The sequence below is a fragment of the Quercus robur genome, chromosome 2 (genome assembly GCF_932294415.1).
Source record: "Quercus robur chromosome 2, dhQueRobu3.1, whole genome shotgun sequence".
NCBI classification, from domain to species: domain Eukaryota; kingdom Viridiplantae; phylum Streptophyta; class Magnoliopsida; order Fagales; family Fagaceae; genus Quercus; species Quercus robur.
This window is the reverse complement of record NC_065535.1, coordinates 852,754-871,668: the sequence shown is the minus strand read 5'-3', so window position 1 is coordinate 871,668 and position 18,915 is coordinate 852,754. Positions and strand designations below refer to the sequence as shown.

The window sequence follows — 18,915 nt, the reverse complement described above, 5'->3', positions numbered from 1 at the left end:
AAAACATGGGTGTAAAAGTTCACTTAAAAGAAAGAAAAAAAAAAGTGTGTTGGGCCATTTCAGAAAGAATCATTCAGAAAGGATATGGAGAAGTTTAGGCCCATCAAATCCCTTGTCCATGCCAAAAGTTTGAACCATCATAGATCGTAGTATTGCCTTTTGGATGGGCCACTACATTGTTTATGGACCATTATCATTTTGATTTGTACAGCTTTTTGAAGTTTCTACTGTTTCAAGTAAGTTGTCAATGTCCATGATTAGAAAAGGTTAAGGTGCCTTTGACATTTTTTGTATGAAATAGGGTTTTAGTAGTAAACTTTTTGACAAATTACAGTAAATAATGTTAAGTTCTTGAGTTTATAAAGCACGAGAAATAATTATAGAAAATTTTCCAAAAAGCTTCAGATATTACATGTAGAATTTAGAAAATCGGGAAAGTGACCTAAAAAAAAAAAAGATAAGATTCGTTTCTTATGTTACAATACAAGTTTTGACCCAACTAATAGATGAGTTTCTTTCCAAAAAAAAAAAAAAAAAAAAAAAAGATGAGGATGGAGGGTCTAAATCTTAAGGCCCAGTGGACTATGGATCTTAGCAGGCAGAGGCCCACTAGTATGAAGGAATAAGTCAACTACAAAGTCCAAATTTTGGCCCACAAGATTGGGGCAGTAAACAAGCCATGAGCCTTCCATTTTTGAATAAGATGAGATGGCCGACATAGATTTTTGTACCAAAAACATGCTCACTCACCTCAACATCTAATGCTAACGCCTACAATTAATCACACTAAAATGCTATTTGACAAGTACTTTACAGTTTACCCTACAACCCTGAAAAAAGAAGAAGAAGAAGATGAAGATGCCGACAACATTGTATCTCAACTAGTATCTTTTGGCGCTTCTTATTGAGATGTCAAGGTTTAAATTTTTCCTCCCTTAACTATAGAATTATCTATAAAAGATTTTTTTTTTTTTTTTAATGATGGAATTTCAGTCAATGACATTTATTCTATGATGACGGGTCTTTTATCATCAAGTCATGATATTGATTAGTTTTTTTTTTTTTTTTTGAGATGATTAGTTTTTATGATTCGGTCAAGACACTAGTTAGTTTTTTTGATGTAGGCGGGATTCGAATTCTAAATAATCCAAATCTCTTTTTTTTACAACTACATCAGTTGAGCGAACTGAAATCACTCCCATAAAAAGGAAGAAAGAAGAAGATAACCTGTGATAAAGTTGAGGTCCATGGTCTGTTGCTCGGCCTGTTGGTGGAGCTGCCATTTTTAATGGTCCTTACCTAGTGAGCTCTCATTATATATATATATATATATATATATATATATATATATTTATATCATGTCGGCCTAACCAGCCCGGCCCATTGCAGCCAAGGCCAGCCCAGAAAATCGAAATGTGGAGAAGTTTCTAGAATGTCTAGTAAGTAATGTTCTGATGAGTGTGAGTGACAAATGGCAGAAACTTCTTACAAGCTTCGTCAAAGACCGACATCAATACACAGAAAAAATATCTATTGTCTCTAGAAGTTTCCTATCCACCGCCATAAAAATCCCGTTCCCTCTCTCCTCTGCTTCCCAAAGCCGTAACAACCATGTCAAACACTCAAAAAAGTCTCACTTTTTTTAAGTTCCAACACTAACCCACTTTACAAAACTCTCTCAAAAACTCTTATTTTACTTCACTTCACAACAATACCATTACCAAGTCACCAGACTCTCCTGAAATTTCACTGAATACTCTGTCTTTGCGACTCTAAAGCCTCAAAATTTCTCACTTTTTTTAAAGTTCTGACACAACACCCAATTCAGAAAACTCTCTCAAAAACTCAAATTTTGCATCAAATTCTCCAATAAGACTCTGTTACTGTTACTGTTACTGTTTCGATCCTAGGGAAAACAGAGCAATGGAGGGAGTGATGGTTAAGGAAGAAGAAACGGTGACGTACGGTGTGGGATCATCGTCCTCTTCATCTTCGTGCATTTCACCGCAACCAATGGAGGGGTTACACGAGCTTGGCCCGCCTCCATTTCTGACCAAGACCTTTGAAATGGTGGAAGACCCAGCAACTGACTCGATCGTGTCGTGGAGCGCAGCTCGCAATAGCTTCGTTGTTTGGGACTCTCACAAATTCTCCACCACCCTTCTTCCTCGCCACTTCAAGCACAGTAATTTCTCAAGCTTCGTTCGCCAGCTCAATACATATGTAAGTATCACTGTATCCCCGTGCTAAAGCTGCGATCTTTCTTGCATTGTTGGTGGCGATTTTGCAAAATTGCATCAGGGTTTTCTTTTTCTAGCTCTGTTTTGCTTTCTTCATTTTGCTACTATTGCAAATCCCTGAACTGTTTGAATATTTTGGTGGGTGTGCAAAATTTTTCTTTGATTCAAAGTTTTTTTAACTTTCTGGGGGCTTAAATCGAATGATTCATTCAGATACTTCACAATTGGGTAATAGTGAATAAGTGTTTTGGTAGTTTGGCTTGGCGGCATGTTCATTCTGATGAGTTGATCAGTCTCAAGTGTGCGTTTCCCTTGTTTGAACTATGTTTGATTTGCATGTGCTATTGCTAGTATTGCTTAATCATCAGATCGCACTCTAAGGCTATGAAAATTTTCGTCTTAACGTTTTGAATTATGTATAATGCATTTGCATTCTACTAAATGCTAGTTTTGATCCTAATTGAATTCAGTGTTTGCACGCTTCTCAATGACCTCCTAAAAGTTGGAGCTTTGTGAGAATTTGGTGTGTGCACGCCTACTGTATGATGTTTTGAACATCGAGAATATTTTTTTTCCTTTTATCTGGTTAATGAAATTTGGACCTGATTTATATCTTCTATTTCACTTGTTCAAAATTACAGCTATATCAAGTTAGATTTTGTCTGATTTTGTTTTTTCCATCTGAACTTTATTTCTTGGTTAGTTATACATTTGAGTGTCCTGCTGTCTAATTTATCGCTGGTTTGAATTACTCACACACATTTGATTTTAGATTTTTTATTTTTGGTTGTGAAATAATATTTTACCTAGGTTCCTGCTAATTGAAATGTGACTTAAATAAGTTATTGAAGGTTTAATTTGATTAGTTTTGGTTGGCCATACCAGCTATATCATTTTTTTTTTTTGTTTGGGGGGGGGGGGGGGGGGGGTGGGGGGGTTAATTTCAAGGCTTTCTGATCACTTTTAATGGTGTAATTGAATGCAGGGTTTCAGAAAGGTTGATCCTGATCGATGGGAATTCGCAAATGAAGGGTTTCTGGCAGGGCAAAAGCATCTATTAAAGAACATCAAAAGAAGAAGACATGTCACACAGGGTACGCAACAACAAGGAGGAGGAGCTTGTGTTGAATTGGGACAATATGGGTTAGAAGGTGAGCTTGAGATATTAAAGAGAGATCGGGGCTTGCTAATGGCCGAAATTGTGAGGTTGAGGCAGCAACAACAGAATTCAAGGGAACAAATGATTGCAATGGAGGATAGGTTACAGACCACAGAGAGGAAACAGCAACAGTTAATGAATTTTCTTGCTAAAGCACTTAATAACCCATCCTTTATCCAGCAATTTAGTCAGATGAGTGCTCAAAGAAGAGGACTACAGGGTGTTGAAATTGGACGAAAGCGTAGACTTACTGCAAGCCCAAGTGTGGAGAATTTGCAAGAAGAAGACGTGTCTGTGTTGGCAGGCAGTAACCAAGTTGTGGACTTTACAAGCCAAGATCAAGAAGAAATGGCAACTATGGAAACATTTTTCTCAGCTGCCTTGGACAATGAATCAAGCAGTGATATCAATGACCCAATTGCAAGTTCAGTACCCACAAGAAGTGGTGCCAATTTGGATTCTGTCAATGAGACCATTTGGGAAGAACTATTGAATGAAGATCTAATCACTGAAAATCCGGAAGAAGAAGCTGTGGTTGGTGATAAGTCGGAAATTGATGTGGAAGTGGAGGATTTGGTCGCAGAACCTGACGACTGGGGTGATGATTTCCAAGACCTCGTCGATCAACTGGTTATCTCAGGTCGATGCCGTGACCAACCCCATATATGAGATGATGATGTTGTGGTATTTTTGTATGTTTGTGTTGGTCTCTGCAACTCTATTCATGTATAGCCTCATAATAGGTATGTGTTGAAAACTCCAGTCTGGTTATTATGTTACTTTCGCATATTTGTTCTCTGGGTGATAAATGTATGGTTTCTTATGCAGCAGGGATGGTGAGAGTTGCAAAGAGGCCAACACATTTTGCTCTTCTTCTGTATCCTTTAATGATAATTTAATCATCCATATATTTTTCCAGCAAAACTTAGGAATAGTTATTTAGGTATCTTAGGAACAGTTATTTAGGTATCGTACTTCAGGTTCCCAATAGAATTCAATCACATCACAAGGTTATATTGACCAATGAACCACATGATTGAATTCAATTGTCATTGTTCCTTGAAAAAGGTAACATTTTTTTTTTGTTGCATCAGTAACCATGTGGTTGAATTTTTGTTGCATTAGTAGTCATGTGATTGAATTTAGTTGGGAAACATAAGGTATACCATCTAAGGAATTATACTTAAGGCTTGTCCATTTTATAATACCTTCTAGTGTGCTTTGAATCTGTTCACAGGCTTATGATTTGTTGTTTATGTTCCGCATTTTGCAGGCAGTCTAGCCAACGGAAATTTGTATAAGGAGGGCATTAAGCATTGACTCATTCCCAAGCTACAGCTACAGTCTCTGCTGTATATATGCATGTTTGATACCTTGCTCAATTATCGTGGCTGGGAAGTTCCAATTCATTAATTTGTATATGTAGATATCAGCTACGCGTAGAAACTTCATCCATGCAGATGTTAGCTATGTACAGAAAGTACGCAAACGTTTTTTGTCATTTTCTCCTCGGATGTAGATATGGATTTCTTGTTACTAGTTTGTTATATGGCTTGCATTACTATTATTTATGTTGTTAATGAGCTGTTCTCGGTTTCTGAATGTAGTCTCTATTTTTGCTGGCTAACTAATATGGCTTTCTCAGTTTCTCTTACAGAGATACAATGTGTTTCAGCTCATTGCTTGGTGCATAATGGCTATAAGGTCTGTGCGTATTTGGCCAAGCTGCAATTAAGGATTTATATTCTTCTTGGTAAGTTTAGACTCATAACTCGTTAGAATAAGCACTACAAACACATTTTTATTTTTGGGTTGACTGTGGCCCGGATACCCTGTGAACTAAGATCTGTATGCAAGCTGGTTTAGCTTTCGGCAACTAATGGACAGGAAAGTTTGGTCTTGTTTCTGTCTCCGCAATAATTATTTATTGGCTTAGATATATGCATTTTCCCTAATGTGTTACAGATTGTAAGAGGCTGTGGGATCCATACACTATAAAAAGGAAAAAAAAAACATATATGATGTATAAGAAGCCTTCTCCTATGATGCCTTTCTTGTTTTTCCCTTTCTATGGCTGTGTGGATTACCCTGTGAACTAAGAGGTATCTGTATGCAAGCTGGTTTAGCTTTCTGCAACTAATGGACAGGAAACTTTGGTCTTGTTTCTGTCTCTGCAATAATTATTTATTGGCTTAGATATATGCATTTTCCCTAGTGTGTTACAGATTGTAAGAGGCTGTGGGATCCATACACTATAAAAAGGAAAAAAAAAAAAAAAACATATATGATGCATAAGAAACCTTCTCCTATGATGCCTTTCTTGTTTTTCCCTTTCTATGGCTGTGTGGATTACCATCTGGCCAAAAAACTATTAAGGTACCATTTCTTGTGCTCAACTGAAACTTTATCTGATGTAACTTCTGAGTAGTTTAGTTGGATAGTAATGCCTTATGTATGTAGTTAGATTATGTTCAATTCAGTTTTATTTATTTATTTATTTTTGGGATTAAATGATAAATTAATCTTTAATTCTGTAAATCTTGTACTTACCAGTAGCTACATCAATGAAGGAGACTAGGATGGGCCCTATGGGATAATGAAGGAGACTAGAGAAATAGTCTAGAGATCATATCATTCTTTGTTATAAAAAAAAAAAGCCTTTTGTTTTTTGGGATAATGAAGGAGACTAGGATGGGTCCTATGGGTTTTGTCAGAAGTAGACATGAATGACAGAAAGAGCTAGGTGTTCAATCTGGACCTATGAAGTGTAAAAATATGGAACTAATAAAATAAAGGAATTAGTAAATTATAAAAGAATTGAATAGAGAAAAAAGGTTCTCTTAATCTCTTCTGTATAGTAGAAGAGACATCTCCTTGGTGAAGACTGTAGTGAAGCAGGGTAGGATGACATTTTGCTAGAGCTTCAGTTCTAAACTTCTAGTGATTATGGATTGCAGCAGACTGAACTAACACATGCACATCAGGCCTGTTTGGCCTGTTTGGTTGGATTGATTGAAAATATGGAAATGATAATTAAAAAAAGAAAGTGGTAAGAAAATATTCTTATTTTCCTACTTGTCTGTTTCGTACAGAGGACAAAATACATATAAAAATTTCATTTGTTTCTAAACTATGTATGAATTTACTATTATACTTTTATCATATAAGGTTGGTGGGGGTAAAAATGTGATTTGATTAATGCATGGCTTGCGAGCAGGCTTTATAATAGGTTAAGGCACACGTCCATACTTGAATAAGGAATAAAGCTTTTGGTGTTGGACATCTAGAATAATGGCAAGCTTGAGTTTTGTTCTTATTCGGAATTTAGAACAATCTGGTTTTGTATCAATTTTTGGAAATATGTTGACTAAACCAGATCCAAGAACTTTTACCTCCATACAATATTCCTTCAAATTTTCCATTAATGAGTTATATGAGAATGTGAGAAAATAAAAAAGATACAAATAAAGATAGAAGGCCTGAAATAATTTACCACCGAGGGGTGTGGTCTAGTGGTGTCAGGTGAAGCACAAGATGCGCCAAGGGTAAGGTCCCATGTTCGAGTCCGAATATGGACTTGCGTGGGATTGCCTACCTTGGCAACTTAAGATCACTAGTATCCTTTGTGGGACTGGGAAGTTATGGCTTACCGTATTCTTTGCACCCTAGTAAGGCATAGACCCAGCGGGTAGGTTATTATTATGGTCACGGGTAGGATTGTCATGTTGGTTGCTCTCCTTACCCTTTTTTATTATCCAAAAAAAAAAAAAAAAAAAAAAAAAAGGCCTGAAATAATTTGCTTTATTTGGGCCTTCATAAGAAATGGGTGTCAACAATTTGTGAAGATGACACCATATGAAAGTGAAATTATATTATTTCCCCTATTCATTTATTTTGTGTATAAGAAAAAAATTTGATAAAGTGAACGTAAAATCATCTGTTTTCTGTACGTTTTGAAGTGAAGAAACTTTGTGGAGCCCCCCATGGAGAAAATACCTTATCTCTTTCTTTCCGTTGAGTTTTCTCCAACACTACCAAAATAATTAGGAAAATGATAATGACCCCATCGTTTTCTATCCTCGGTTTTCCATCCTCTCTTTTCCCTACACCAATAGTATTTAATTCTAACAGACACAGCACTGATATAATCACATGATTAAGCATGTTAGAGACAAAGATAAGATGAGAAGGAATCTCATGCAAATGTCATTTTCATTCCAAACAAAGGATATTCCTTTCTAATGAAGACTAATACATTAAAAACGATCTTTAGGCCGGTCGTTTCTAATTAACAATTACCTGACATGATGTACTAAGCTTATAAGTTTATTTGGACGACAACAACAACAACGCATTAGTTTTTACCTCCAAAAGAAAGAAAAAAAAATGCGTTAGTTTTAATCTTAAGCTATTATGGACTTGAGTGGGCCGTAAAAATTGAACTATTTTGTTTTGCTATTCTGAGAAGGTATTTGATTTTATGTCAGAATGTGACTTGAAATGTCAAGCCTGGGACCTAAATGGAGTAGGTGCCTTGTCTTCTTTCCAATGCAACCAAATATCAGGCTTGGATATTGTGTTGTTTCAAGCCAGTTTGTCAAGCAGCGTGACTTTGATATCACATCTCCTTGAATGCAATATCATGATGAGGCATGACTTTCTTGCATGGACAGAGTATTGCCTTGCCGACACACCAGATTTTTTGCTCTATATATACGCGCCTTCGTGTAGCAGAGAGAGTGAGCAAGAGAGTGGTGGAGCGGCAATTGCTTGCAGAGAGGGAAAATAACTTCTCTTTGCTAATTTTGTATTTGTGAAAGAGAGTAGCATGGAGTTTATTGGGGTTTGGGTACAGTGAGAGTGTGATAATTACCCCATCTGTATTCTCCACATTTGTTAGTAAGAGAGTGGATGTAGGCTAAAAGCATAATCATGTAAATCCTTTGAATTCTCTATTATGTTTGTGATTTTCTATTTTCTTATCATTTTATTTTTGTTCCTTTTATTGTTTGTGAAAATCTTATTTGGACCCCATAATATTTTCACAATTAATTTTGTGTAGAAATGCTATATGAAGGCATTTTCCCTACAATTATTTGGTGATAGGGCTTCCTCTATTACAAACAAACAAGAGATTTTTTTTTAAAACTATCTGATTTTAAAATGTCACACGCCTTATATTTAAATAGAACTAGTTTCTATGAATGTGGTCAGGGCCAAACTTAGTGGAGGAATATTGTGTTTATACGGCAGGGATTGAAGGGCATCTAATCCATGAGTTGGGTTAAAATTTATATACAATGAACCGAAAAGATAGAAGTGCTTTGTAGGGGATGGATACACGTGCTCTATGAGCAGGGCAATGGGGGTATCCGATGACTAGTATTGACCCCTCAAACACTTATGAAATTAAAACTAAAGTCTAAGCCACTCGTTTTTTGGAAATCGAATTGGAAGAAATCTAATCCATTAGTCATTTTCGTAGTTACGTGTAAACCTTTATATAAGCTTTTATATGGAAAAAGAAAAAAAAGAAGAAGAAACCAGAAGAGGGTCCATATATAGGAGGTTTACCATATTCTTACACATAGTCTATACTCTATCCAGTCGAAATGGCACCAAACGAGTGAAAGAAAAGAGACTACAAAACCAGTTATGTGTGGCACCAATGGTGCCACACATAAGTGGCATAAGCATATCAGTTAATTTATGAAGCTGAAAACCAGTTAGCAACTGTTTGATCTTTTTTTTGTTTGACTTATGGTTGCAGGTGGAGAAGGAAAAATATAATTATATTGAAATTCATGACTTCATAATAGATCGGATTAAATATTAAAAATTTAAGTGAGCACCTAATTTAAAATAGAGTTGTGTACGTGTTAGCTTAAAGGGTCTGTGGCATGGCAAACACTTGGTACATAGATACATTAAAAAAACATTATAGACGATGGGCATCCATTTCAGCAATATAATGATGCATATGCAGACAAAGTACCGATTAACTATCAATAGGCCTGGTGAGACACCCCCACTCTCTCCTTGCCCACCCACTCCCAACCGGGGACCCCTATCACCCTCTGTATAAAACCAGGCTGACTTATACTACTAAGTCTTATATCAAGCTCCTGCAAAAACCAATCACTTATCTCTCTCTCTCTCTCAAAATATGTCCTTTTGCCTTGAGACCCTTCAAAGATTTGTGAGAATGGAATTGCTCTTTACTAGTGTTCCTGCAGTATCAATATTCTTCTCAGTGTTGATCATAGTAACAGGAGTATTGGGCTACATGTATGGACCTTACTGGGGTGTGAGAAGGGTACCTGGCCCACCAACCATTCCATTTCTTGGACACCTCCCCTTGCTCGCTAAATATGGCCCTGATGTGTTCTCAGTCCTTGCCAAACGATATGGCCCTATTTTCAGGTCAGTACAGACTATACAGTGTTCTTGTTTGAGTCCTTTTTTAAATATATATATATGTATTCTTGTTTGAGTCCTTTTTTAAATATATATATATATGTATTCTTGTTTGAGTCCTTTTTCAAATATATATATATATATATATATGTGTATGTATACATATATATATATATATATATATATGTATTTATAATTTCATTGTTACAATAAGAAAAAAAGAATTTAAATTCTGTTGGAAATATTTATATATAAATATATATATTTATAATTCCATAGTTACAAAAAAAAAAAAAAAAAAAAAATTCTGAATGTGTATGTGGGAAACACCGCCAACATACAAGACTCTTATAACTTTTACCTTCAACTTCTAAATCTTGTTATTAGTCTTTTCTCAATTATCTATCATAGTATCTATGAAAAAGAATGTTTAAGACAATATGATAGATAAAAAGGTGGTACCATTAGTCCACTAAATGCCACCAATCTTTTTTAATAGTTGATAATTGATTCAATAATCTATCTTCCTCTTTCAAAAGTGGAAGAGACCATGTGTCCAATGGGTTAGAGACGGTTTATGGGGACCAAAGGATTTAATGATTTGGTCAAATGGGACCTAGCAATATTGGGTCTATCTCTTTTCTTTCTTTTTCCATATTATGGTATTTAATGATATTGCACTTTCAAGATTGGAAAGAAGCTCAAGTGAATAAATTATAAAGGTAACAGTATAAGCAAAAGGAATGTGGGGATGATCCTAAATACTGTTTGATACAGTTAATTGGGTTGCACATTAGCTTATGCCGCACTTTATGACCACATTCAAGGGCTGGCCGATCTTGCTTATTGAAAACTAGTAATAATTTGCCTCTCCACTTTCCCATGCCACGCAATTCTAATGTTACAGTTAATTCCAAATTTTATTTATTTTTACAAATTGATAGGCCAACTTAAAACATAGAAACAAAAACAAAAAAATTCAAAAATTTATTTATTATTATGTTATCAATATAACACTAATATTGCAGTAGTAGTTTGGAAGTATTTTGTTTTGAAATTAGTAATAAATTTATTATTTTCCTTTTTTTTTTTTTACTTTTCTTTTCTTTTTTAGATTAAAACTTTATTAATGTAAAGGAAAAGAGCACAACAGTAAAACATGCTTTTTCTTTGTTTCCAAGACTGAGTTATCAATCATCAAAGGAAAAGATGGGACAAAGGGGATTTGAGTGTTCATGATTTGAGTGATAATTGATGATAGGACTTTTGCAGAGTATAATATAACACAGAATTCATGGTTTTAAATTCTACATCTTAATATATATATATATATATATATAAATATATTAAAAAAGGATAAAGATGCATGCTTTTACATAGGAAAATTAATTAAAATTTTATGTTTAGAGCAGGTTTCACATGGGCAGACAGCCACTGATAATTGTAGCAGATCCGGAGCTTTGTAAAGAAGTAGGAATAAAGAAATTCAAAGATATTCCAAACAGAAGCATACCTTCACCAATCTCGGCCTCCCCTCTTCACCAAAAGGGGCTCTTCTTCACCAGGTATTTTCTTGTAACTACAACAATGACATACTCCTACCTAATTTGTAATTGTAGGTGTACAATGTGCTTTTATCATTTGAACCATTCCTTCATGATGCACCAAACGAGTTGGAAAATGATCATCTCCCTTTGAAATATTACAAGGGAATTTGCAGACTAGCATAGTGAGGAGAAAGAATATCATAAGTTAAGATGCGTTTGAAAGAATTTCACAAACTACCATCTCGAGTTTTATAGACTCGATTTCAATCTAAAACTTGAGGGTTAAAGACTCGATTCCCACTTGGTGAGTTGGCAGTATGATACCACATAGATCTCGAGTTTTAGAGACTCGAGTTCCAAAAAGCAAAACCGAGTCTCTAAGACTCGATTTTTGTACTTGAAGAACATCATATCTAAAGAAGAACACAATCTAAAGAAGAACAGAGGAAGAACAGATCTGTAGAGGCACGATCTGGAGCTTCGAAGACCAGAGGAGGAACGAAGAGACAATATGTTGATTGGACGATTGAATGCTGGGTGAGCCGATCTGGTTGATTGGACGATTGAACGCTAGGTGGGTGATTGGATGATCTGGTCTTCAAATCAAAGAAGGAAGAAATAAAACGCGAGGAAGAAGAACACGGGAAAAAATAAAACGATGAAACTCAAGTCTTAAAATATCGAGTTTCACGTGGATATTTTTCCACCTTAGGTGCCACCGCTTACAAATCGAGACTTAGAAACTCAAATTTTATCTTGAAACTTGAGTTTAAACACTCAAGATGCTAATTTCCCACATTGTTTTGAAACGTGACAACTAATGAAATTATTTGATATTTAAGGTTATTTGGAAAAAAATTCTAATTATTACAAATCTAAATGATGTATATCTAGTACTATTTTAAATGACTAAACAATTTGTACACTATTAGATCCAAGACATAAAGTCAAAACTGTGAAATGAAATCTTCCCATTGCATCCCATGACTTAACATGGGTTCATGTCATGTATGGTTTAAATGCATGAGTTTTGCACATACATATATTATTACCGTGTATGTTTCAAAAACAAAATTTTATGACCATGTAAATCTCTTTGACATTCTTTCCTAAGGAGAATAATTTTTACTCTATTCAGAATTGCATGTCATTTTAGGCTAAAGTTATGTTACCTTCTGCAATGAACTAGGGGAGTTCTTTATTTCTAGTGAAATGAGGATCTGGTTGCCAAATGGCGAATTGAATACTCTCTACAGAGAAGTTCAAACCTCGAAGGCCGCAGATCAAGAATGTCATTTAAGATATATACTGATGGGAGTTGGAATTACTTGCAGGGATGCTAGATGGTCAACCATGCGAAACACAATATTATCAGTCTACCAGCCATCACACCTAGCCAGACTAATACCCACCATGCAAGAATTTATAGAATCTGCAACTGAAAATCTTCACTCTTTGAATGAAGAAGACATCACTTTCTCCAACCTTTCCCTCAAATTGGCCACTGATGTCATCGGACAAGCAGCCTTTGGTGTCAACTTTGGCCTCTCTAAACCGCAATCAATCAGTGATGTAGTTAACATTGATGATAACCAAAACGATGATAATGAAGTCTCAGACTTTATTAACAAGCACATCTACTCCACAACACAGCTTAAAATGGACTTATCAGGCTCATTTTCAATCATTCTTGGTCTACTTGTCCCCATTCTTCAGGAACCTTTTAGGCAGATCCTGAAAAGAATTCCTGGCACTATGGACTGGAAAGTTGAGCGTAACAATCAGAAACTGAGTGGCAGGCTTGATGAGATCGTGACAAAGAGAATGAAAACTCGGGAACGAGGTTCAAAGGACTTCTTGACACTCATATTGAACGCAAGAGAGTCACAAACGGTATCAAAGAATGTCTTCACCCCAGACTACATTAGTGCAGTTACTTATGAACACTTGCTTGCTGGCTCAGCTACCACAGCCTTCACATTGTCTTCAGTTGTCTATTTAGTTGCTGGACATCCAGAAGTTGAGAAGAAATTACTTGAAGAGATTGATGGATTTGTTCCACCTGATCAGATGCCGGGTGCTGATGATCTTCAAAACAAATTCCCTTACCTTGAACAGGTAAGGCTTTTAAACTTTCCTTTTTTTGCATTTGATAGTCACATATAGCCTTTCCCAATATATCTTAACTGCAACGACGCCTATGCAACAATTGAGTTTCATTATTCTTTTGATGGTTTGAGTGCAGGTCATTAAAGAGGCAATGAGGTATTACACAGTTTCCCCATTGGTTGCAAGAGAAACATCAAAAGAAGTAGAGATAGGAGGCTATCTTCTCCCAAAGGTATTTTATGTATGCCACGGCCTTTATGTTTGTGTGTATATTAGAATGTGGACTAGAACTTGTACATGTGCCTTGTGTCATGTAATTCATATTCTGATGAGCAGGGGACATGGGTTTGGCTAGCACTTGGAGTTCTAGCAAAAGATCCAAAGAACTTCCCAGACCCAGAAAAGTTCAGACCAGAGAGATTTGACCCAAATTGTGAAGAAGAAAAGCAAAGGCATCCTTATGCTTTTATACCCTTTGGAATTGGGCCTCGATCATGCATTGGACAGAAATTTTCCATCCAAGAAATAAAGCTCTCATTGATTCATTTATACCGGAAATATGTATTTCGACATTCACCTAACGTGGAAAAACCTTTGGAACTTGAATATGGCATAATTCTCAACTTCAAGCATGGTGTCAAGCTTAGAGTGATAAAACGAACATGAATATGTTAAACATGGTTAAGTAAACTTTCCAGTCATACTTGTGATGCACTCAAAATATGACACTTGAAACTTTGTTGGCATCAAGAAATGGCAATAGATTATCTTGATATCAATTCCCTCTGTTGTAAACTTATATTACAAAAAAGATTAGTTTGAAGCCTACTATCCGGGTATACAATACAACTGTCTTCTGAAGACACGTTCATTAGTCTTTGCTCTAAGCTCTTAATTTGAATTCATGTTATCCTGATTTGTTTCTGGTAATTAATCCATGCAAAATTTTTGGGGTCTCTTTAGTATCCTGGCCTTAAAACAAATTAAATTCTGCTTTACTCTTCATCAATTGACCTTTTCAAAATAACTTAGTGTCTGTTTGGCTAGTTTATTTTTTGCCAACTTATTTTTGTTACTATTCATGAGTTCCATTGTACTATTTCAACTAACATTCACCTTTATCTACAGTATTTTCAACAAAAAGTTTTTAGTTTCAACAAAATAAACGGATCCCAAACAAACCCTTAATAGCTTTAAGTAACAGCAAACAAACTATTTTACAAATAAAGAACCCTTGAATCAAATCACATTAACTGATTGGGGGGTGTTTCAGTACAGCTCAGTTATACAACCTCCTTAAACTTAATACACATTCTTAAATAGAGGCACTAGGGAACAACAAGCTGTTGAACTTCTTGAACAGACAGAGATGAATGCATCCATATTTTACCTTAATTTCATTGAGTGCTTATCCAATCGGGTTGGCAGGTGAAGCGGCTTGGAAAAGTTGATTGAAGAAGGCTCAGAACCAGCACTGCTTTTAGAATCAGCATTAGAGAAAGCTGCTGACCTTTTGAGAAATTGGAACTCATCCATTGACTGCCTCTGGACTCTATAAGATTGATAACTGCATGTTTTCTGCTTTGCCTTAGTGGACTCAGTCAGGTTCATGTAACTTGGCCTACAATTACCGCTACTATCTTCTGTTCTCTCAGAAGCCAATCCAGTGTTTCCAGAAACTGGTGTTGTTGATGTGCAGATTGAAGATGAGGCAGAGCTCTCATCATACCGGAATTCGGAACTTGGGCTTGAAGATGAACGAGCAACTTGTCCATTATGGGGAGGTTTAGCAGAAATCCTAGTAGAGACATTATTCTTTCTGACCTTCACGTAGCATGGTTCAGAAGACTTTGAATGTGTGCCTAAAATGGAATCTGCGCAACTCTTTGGAGGTGGAGTTGTCTCCAAGGGGTCAGTGTGGGATTGTTCCATCAATCTAGTCTCCCATGGCTTGGCAGCCATCCAACGTTCTAACCAACTCCATCCCCAACTGTTCTTGTCAATCTCATGATTCTTGAGTGGGTACACTAAGGCACTTGTACGTGAATTCAAATTGGGTGTTGATCTCCATTGCTGAAAAAGAACAAAAAATAAAATAAAATAGAATCATATTGCTCATATGAAGGAGAGACAACAACAATAAAGTACTAATCCCAAAATTTTGGAATCAATTATGGACCCTTTATTGACTAATCAGGGCCATGGGCGAAGGAGAGAAAGCAACTAAAATTCAAATGAATCCATTTATACCTTTTGAGCTAGAGAGTATGCAATTGCTCTCTCCCTCTTGAAGGCACCTTCCTGCCTCATTTGTATCTTCGTTTTAACATCTTCCAATGTTCCCTTGCTATCACACCACCCCTCCTGAAAATTAAGGTTTGAAATTAAAACTCTTTCTAATGTGCATTACAAGGAATGTGAAATTCAAACTGGCTAGTTTTGCTTAACGATTAAAATGAATCAGCAGAAGGCCTTATTTGAGTAAAATCAACTGAGATGAGACCAACAAGAAATGGACCCAAGACAGTTTGTAGTGGTACCTCAGCTTCTTTTAGGAGATCAGCCTGGGTGCGGCGCTCTTCAAGCATCATCTGTACAGCCTGTCCCTCTATGGACATTCGGACACGACGAGCCCTAACTCGAGCCTGAACTCGAACAAGAGCCTGCATGCACCTCAGTGTTACAGCAGCCTGCTTCCTCACCTGTCGACCCCGAACTAGAGCTTGAAGCCTCACCACTCCTCTCAAGGCCCTCAAAGCTCTTCTTGCCTACAATTTTTCACAGTACGCAACACCCAAAATAAATGGCAACATTCTTAGAAAAAGATTTAAATCTCAATGATATAAAGATGAGTTCTTTAACAGGTTTAATAGACAAACAGTTACTCATCAAATAAGTACTCTTGGAACTTATCACACTATACTAATCATTTGATTTCCTGAGGATAGAATATTTTTGTTGCTGCACATAGCATACTTTAGGTAATTGTCCTCTCACACTCATTAATATGCACTTCGTAAACATAACGTCTATAATTTTAAGCGTAATGTCACATTTTTTATTGATGTCCACATTTTAAAGGTGAAATAGGTGATAAATACTGAGGATGTAAAATAAAAAGTGTGTGAAAATTAACGCCCATCATACTATAGTAATCCTGGAATACAATTTGTAAGAAAAGTTCTCTTCTTTATAAGGGCCCCCACTAATCCCTGCATGTGTAATTCGCCCATCCCATACGCTCTTGGTAATTACATGGAAGAATCTTTTAGGACTGGCCCTAAGGTATTGATTAAGAGACTTGAATTTAGGACCCCATGGATTGCATGAGACTGACCCCTTGGATGTAAGTCTAAAATTAATTTCCTCGACATTAAACTTTGAAATTTTCTGTCCATTTCCCCCTCATCTATTAAAGCTGTACATAGTAGCATAAAACAATCCAATGTTGCAACGTTGCTTTTGGGAGCTAAATTTAAAACATCAAGAACGAAACTTTTCGATGTGAAATAAACTAATGAAGTATAAGATAAATATAATTTTTCAAGTCTAACGTGCTTAGCTTCAGGTCAACCATTTTACCCTCTCATCTATGGAAGCTGATCAGATCTATTAAGTATTCAAACCGAAAAAGAAAAGAAAAGAAAAAATTAAAAACTCTCCATATGCTTATCTGGAGAGCCTTGAAAATAGAAGAATATGAAAATATCCAAAAACTGTAGACCTCATCTGCAAGTTTTCAACTTTCTTTTTCATTCATCTCAGAAACCAAACAGAGAAAAAGCGAAAGATAATAGAAGAGAGACCCATTTACCAAGAAGCCACGAAAAGCAGTTTGGATCCGGATAGCAGCCCATTCTTTTCTTACAGCCCTGAAATCCTTAGGATGAGCACGAACCACTGTGGCCATTGCAGCTGTAAAAGCATCAGCCACTGGAGAATCAGACCCTTCAGAAGCTGCTCTGTGGTTTCCTTTGAAACCTTTCCATGAGGACCCCAAATCCCCTGAAGAACTCCTCCATAGCCTCCATTTCTTGCTCTTACCACTCACCTTCTCCTAAACACAACACAAAGTTTCAGACTTTATGCATAAACAGAGAATGAAAGTGTTAGAAAGTAATAGATGAGAGCTTACATGGTCTTCTTTATCGGGCTTTTTGAGACCTATAAGAGCCTTTACCCATTTCCCCGAAGCACCCATTACTTAAGAGATCTTGCTTCTTCTCCAGCTAGCTTGCACAAGCAAGAAACTGTTTGATTCTTGAGAAAACTGAGCTACTAAAAGCTCAAAGATCAAAACTTTGCTTAGAAAGAGAATGTGGGTATCACTGATATTGTGCAATCAACATTAAACTCAAGACAGAGATAGTGGTTTTTGCAACCAAAAAAAAAGAAAAAAAAGAGCTCGAAGTAGAAAGCTTTCTTTGAAGAAAAAAATATGGAAACCAAAGAGAGAGAGAGAGAGAGAGAGAGACGTGGGTTTGCTTGGTGGGATAAGTGGGTGGGTTTTGTCGTGTCCAATAAGGGGCATTGATATTTGAAATTCAAAAGGAAGCAACGGACAAATGGGGTTTCATCTTACATCCCGCTCGAATGTATATGTGTGCGTGGCTGTGATGTGATGCTTTGGCCCCTGACTTTGCGACAATATTACAAATTTAGAATTTTAGATTTTAGACCCACTATAACACTATGCTTACTTTATTGGCCATTAAAGCATGAAAAGGCACAACCCGTTTGGCCAGTACGTGAAAAGAGGCAAAAAGAAAACCGACAAAAGATCTTCCAAGTCAGTGCAGTTAAGATCTGGTGTTATTTTTCCACTTGCACTGTTGGTGCTACCACAATATCAAGGCTTTCCCTTATGCATTTGAATGAATCCTATGCTCGTTTGGTAACAGTATGTTGTTTAAATATCACAACATATATTTTTCATGTATATTTTCACAAAATTTAAGGGAGTATTTGATTTGTGTTTTCAAATAATAATTTTTAATTTTTAAACAATATTACATGTATTTTGATACATTTTTTCACTCATGTATTTCTACAAATATTTTCAAACAACAATTTTCAATTTTTAAACACATATACCAAACGGACAATAACATTACTAAAAGCCAAGCAGACTCTGTATTGACTTTTGAGTTTTGAGTTCTACTACAATCAGCGGGAGCACTTTGGAAATTAAAAAGACACTACTAGATACGGTGGAACCCATTGTCCACTAAAAATCAGACGGTTTGAATCAGCATAGTGTTTGGGAATCCAATGCATTTCAATACAATAGTGCTGCGTGGGATGAGAACTTGGTTTGCTTGGTTGGTCCTCCATAAAAAGTGCTACGTGTGTTGACTGTTGAGTGTTGGTTGTGTTGGCATGAAAAGTTAGGAATGCTATTACAATTTTACAATTAGTCTTTACATATACAATATTTTGTAGA

At 36.2% G+C, this 18,915-nt stretch overlaps 3 protein-coding genes across 15 annotated transcripts; 2 read left to right on the top strand and 1 right to left on the bottom strand.

The window, feature by feature from the left end:
• The first annotated feature begins 1,511 nt into the window (after positions 1 to 1,511).
• LOC126708119 (heat shock factor protein HSF30) lies at positions 1,512 to 8,382 on the top strand. 10 transcript variants are annotated; one of them, XR_007649179.1, is made up of 5 exons: positions 1,512 to 2,223; positions 3,226 to 4,039; positions 4,673 to 4,879; positions 5,075 to 5,152; positions 7,887 to 8,382. XR_007649179.1 is itself a non-coding variant. In XM_050407938.1 (3 exons), exons 1-3 carry the CDS (start codon positions 1,924 to 1,926, stop codon positions 4,717 to 4,719), a joined length of 1,161 nt encoding a protein of 386 aa, XP_050263895.1. In that variant the 5' UTR covers positions 1,512 to 1,923; the 3' UTR covers positions 4,720 to 5,026. The 10 variants fall into 10 exon arrangements, 1 of the variants encoding a protein (XP_050263895.1); XR_007649178.1 differs by having other exon boundaries at positions 5,057 to 5,152; XR_007649176.1 differs by having other exon boundaries at positions 5,045 to 5,152.
• Positions 8,383 to 9,394: 1,012 nt separating this feature from the next.
• LOC126708090 (cytochrome P450 711A1) lies at positions 9,395 to 14,346 on the top strand. Of its 3 annotated transcripts, none has more exons than XM_050407914.1 (5): positions 9,395 to 9,822; positions 11,229 to 11,381; positions 12,698 to 13,481; positions 13,609 to 13,704; positions 13,809 to 14,346. In XM_050407914.1, the coding sequence occupies exons 1-5, from the start codon at positions 9,566 to 9,568 to the stop codon at positions 14,136 to 14,138; spliced, it is 1,620 nt and encodes a 539-aa protein (XP_050263871.1). In that variant the 5' UTR covers positions 9,395 to 9,565; the 3' UTR covers positions 14,139 to 14,346. The 3 variants fall into 3 exon arrangements, with proteins under 3 accessions (XP_050263871.1, XP_050263875.1, XP_050263881.1); XM_050407918.1 differs by having other exon boundaries at positions 9,667 to 9,822; positions 11,224 to 11,381; XM_050407924.1 differs by lacking the exon at positions 9,395 to 9,822 and having other exon boundaries at positions 11,247 to 11,381; positions 12,553 to 13,481.
• A 294-nt stretch (positions 14,347 to 14,640) lies between these two features.
• LOC126708106 (protein IQ-DOMAIN 6) lies at positions 14,641 to 17,993 on the bottom strand. Of its 2 annotated transcripts, none has more exons than XM_050407934.1 (5): positions 17,608 to 17,993; positions 17,287 to 17,526; positions 16,013 to 16,240; positions 15,723 to 15,836; positions 14,641 to 15,545 (listed from the first exon to the last, which is right to left on the bottom strand). In XM_050407934.1, the coding sequence occupies exons 1-5, from the start codon at positions 17,671 to 17,673 to the stop codon at positions 14,859 to 14,861; spliced, it is 1,335 nt and encodes a 444-aa protein (XP_050263891.1). In that variant the 5' UTR covers positions 17,674 to 17,993; the 3' UTR covers positions 14,641 to 14,858. The 2 variants fall into 2 exon arrangements, with proteins under 2 accessions (XP_050263891.1, XP_050263887.1); XM_050407930.1 differs by having other exon boundaries at positions 17,287 to 17,529; positions 17,608 to 17,990.
• Between the last annotated feature and the right edge of the window lie 922 nt (positions 17,994 to 18,915).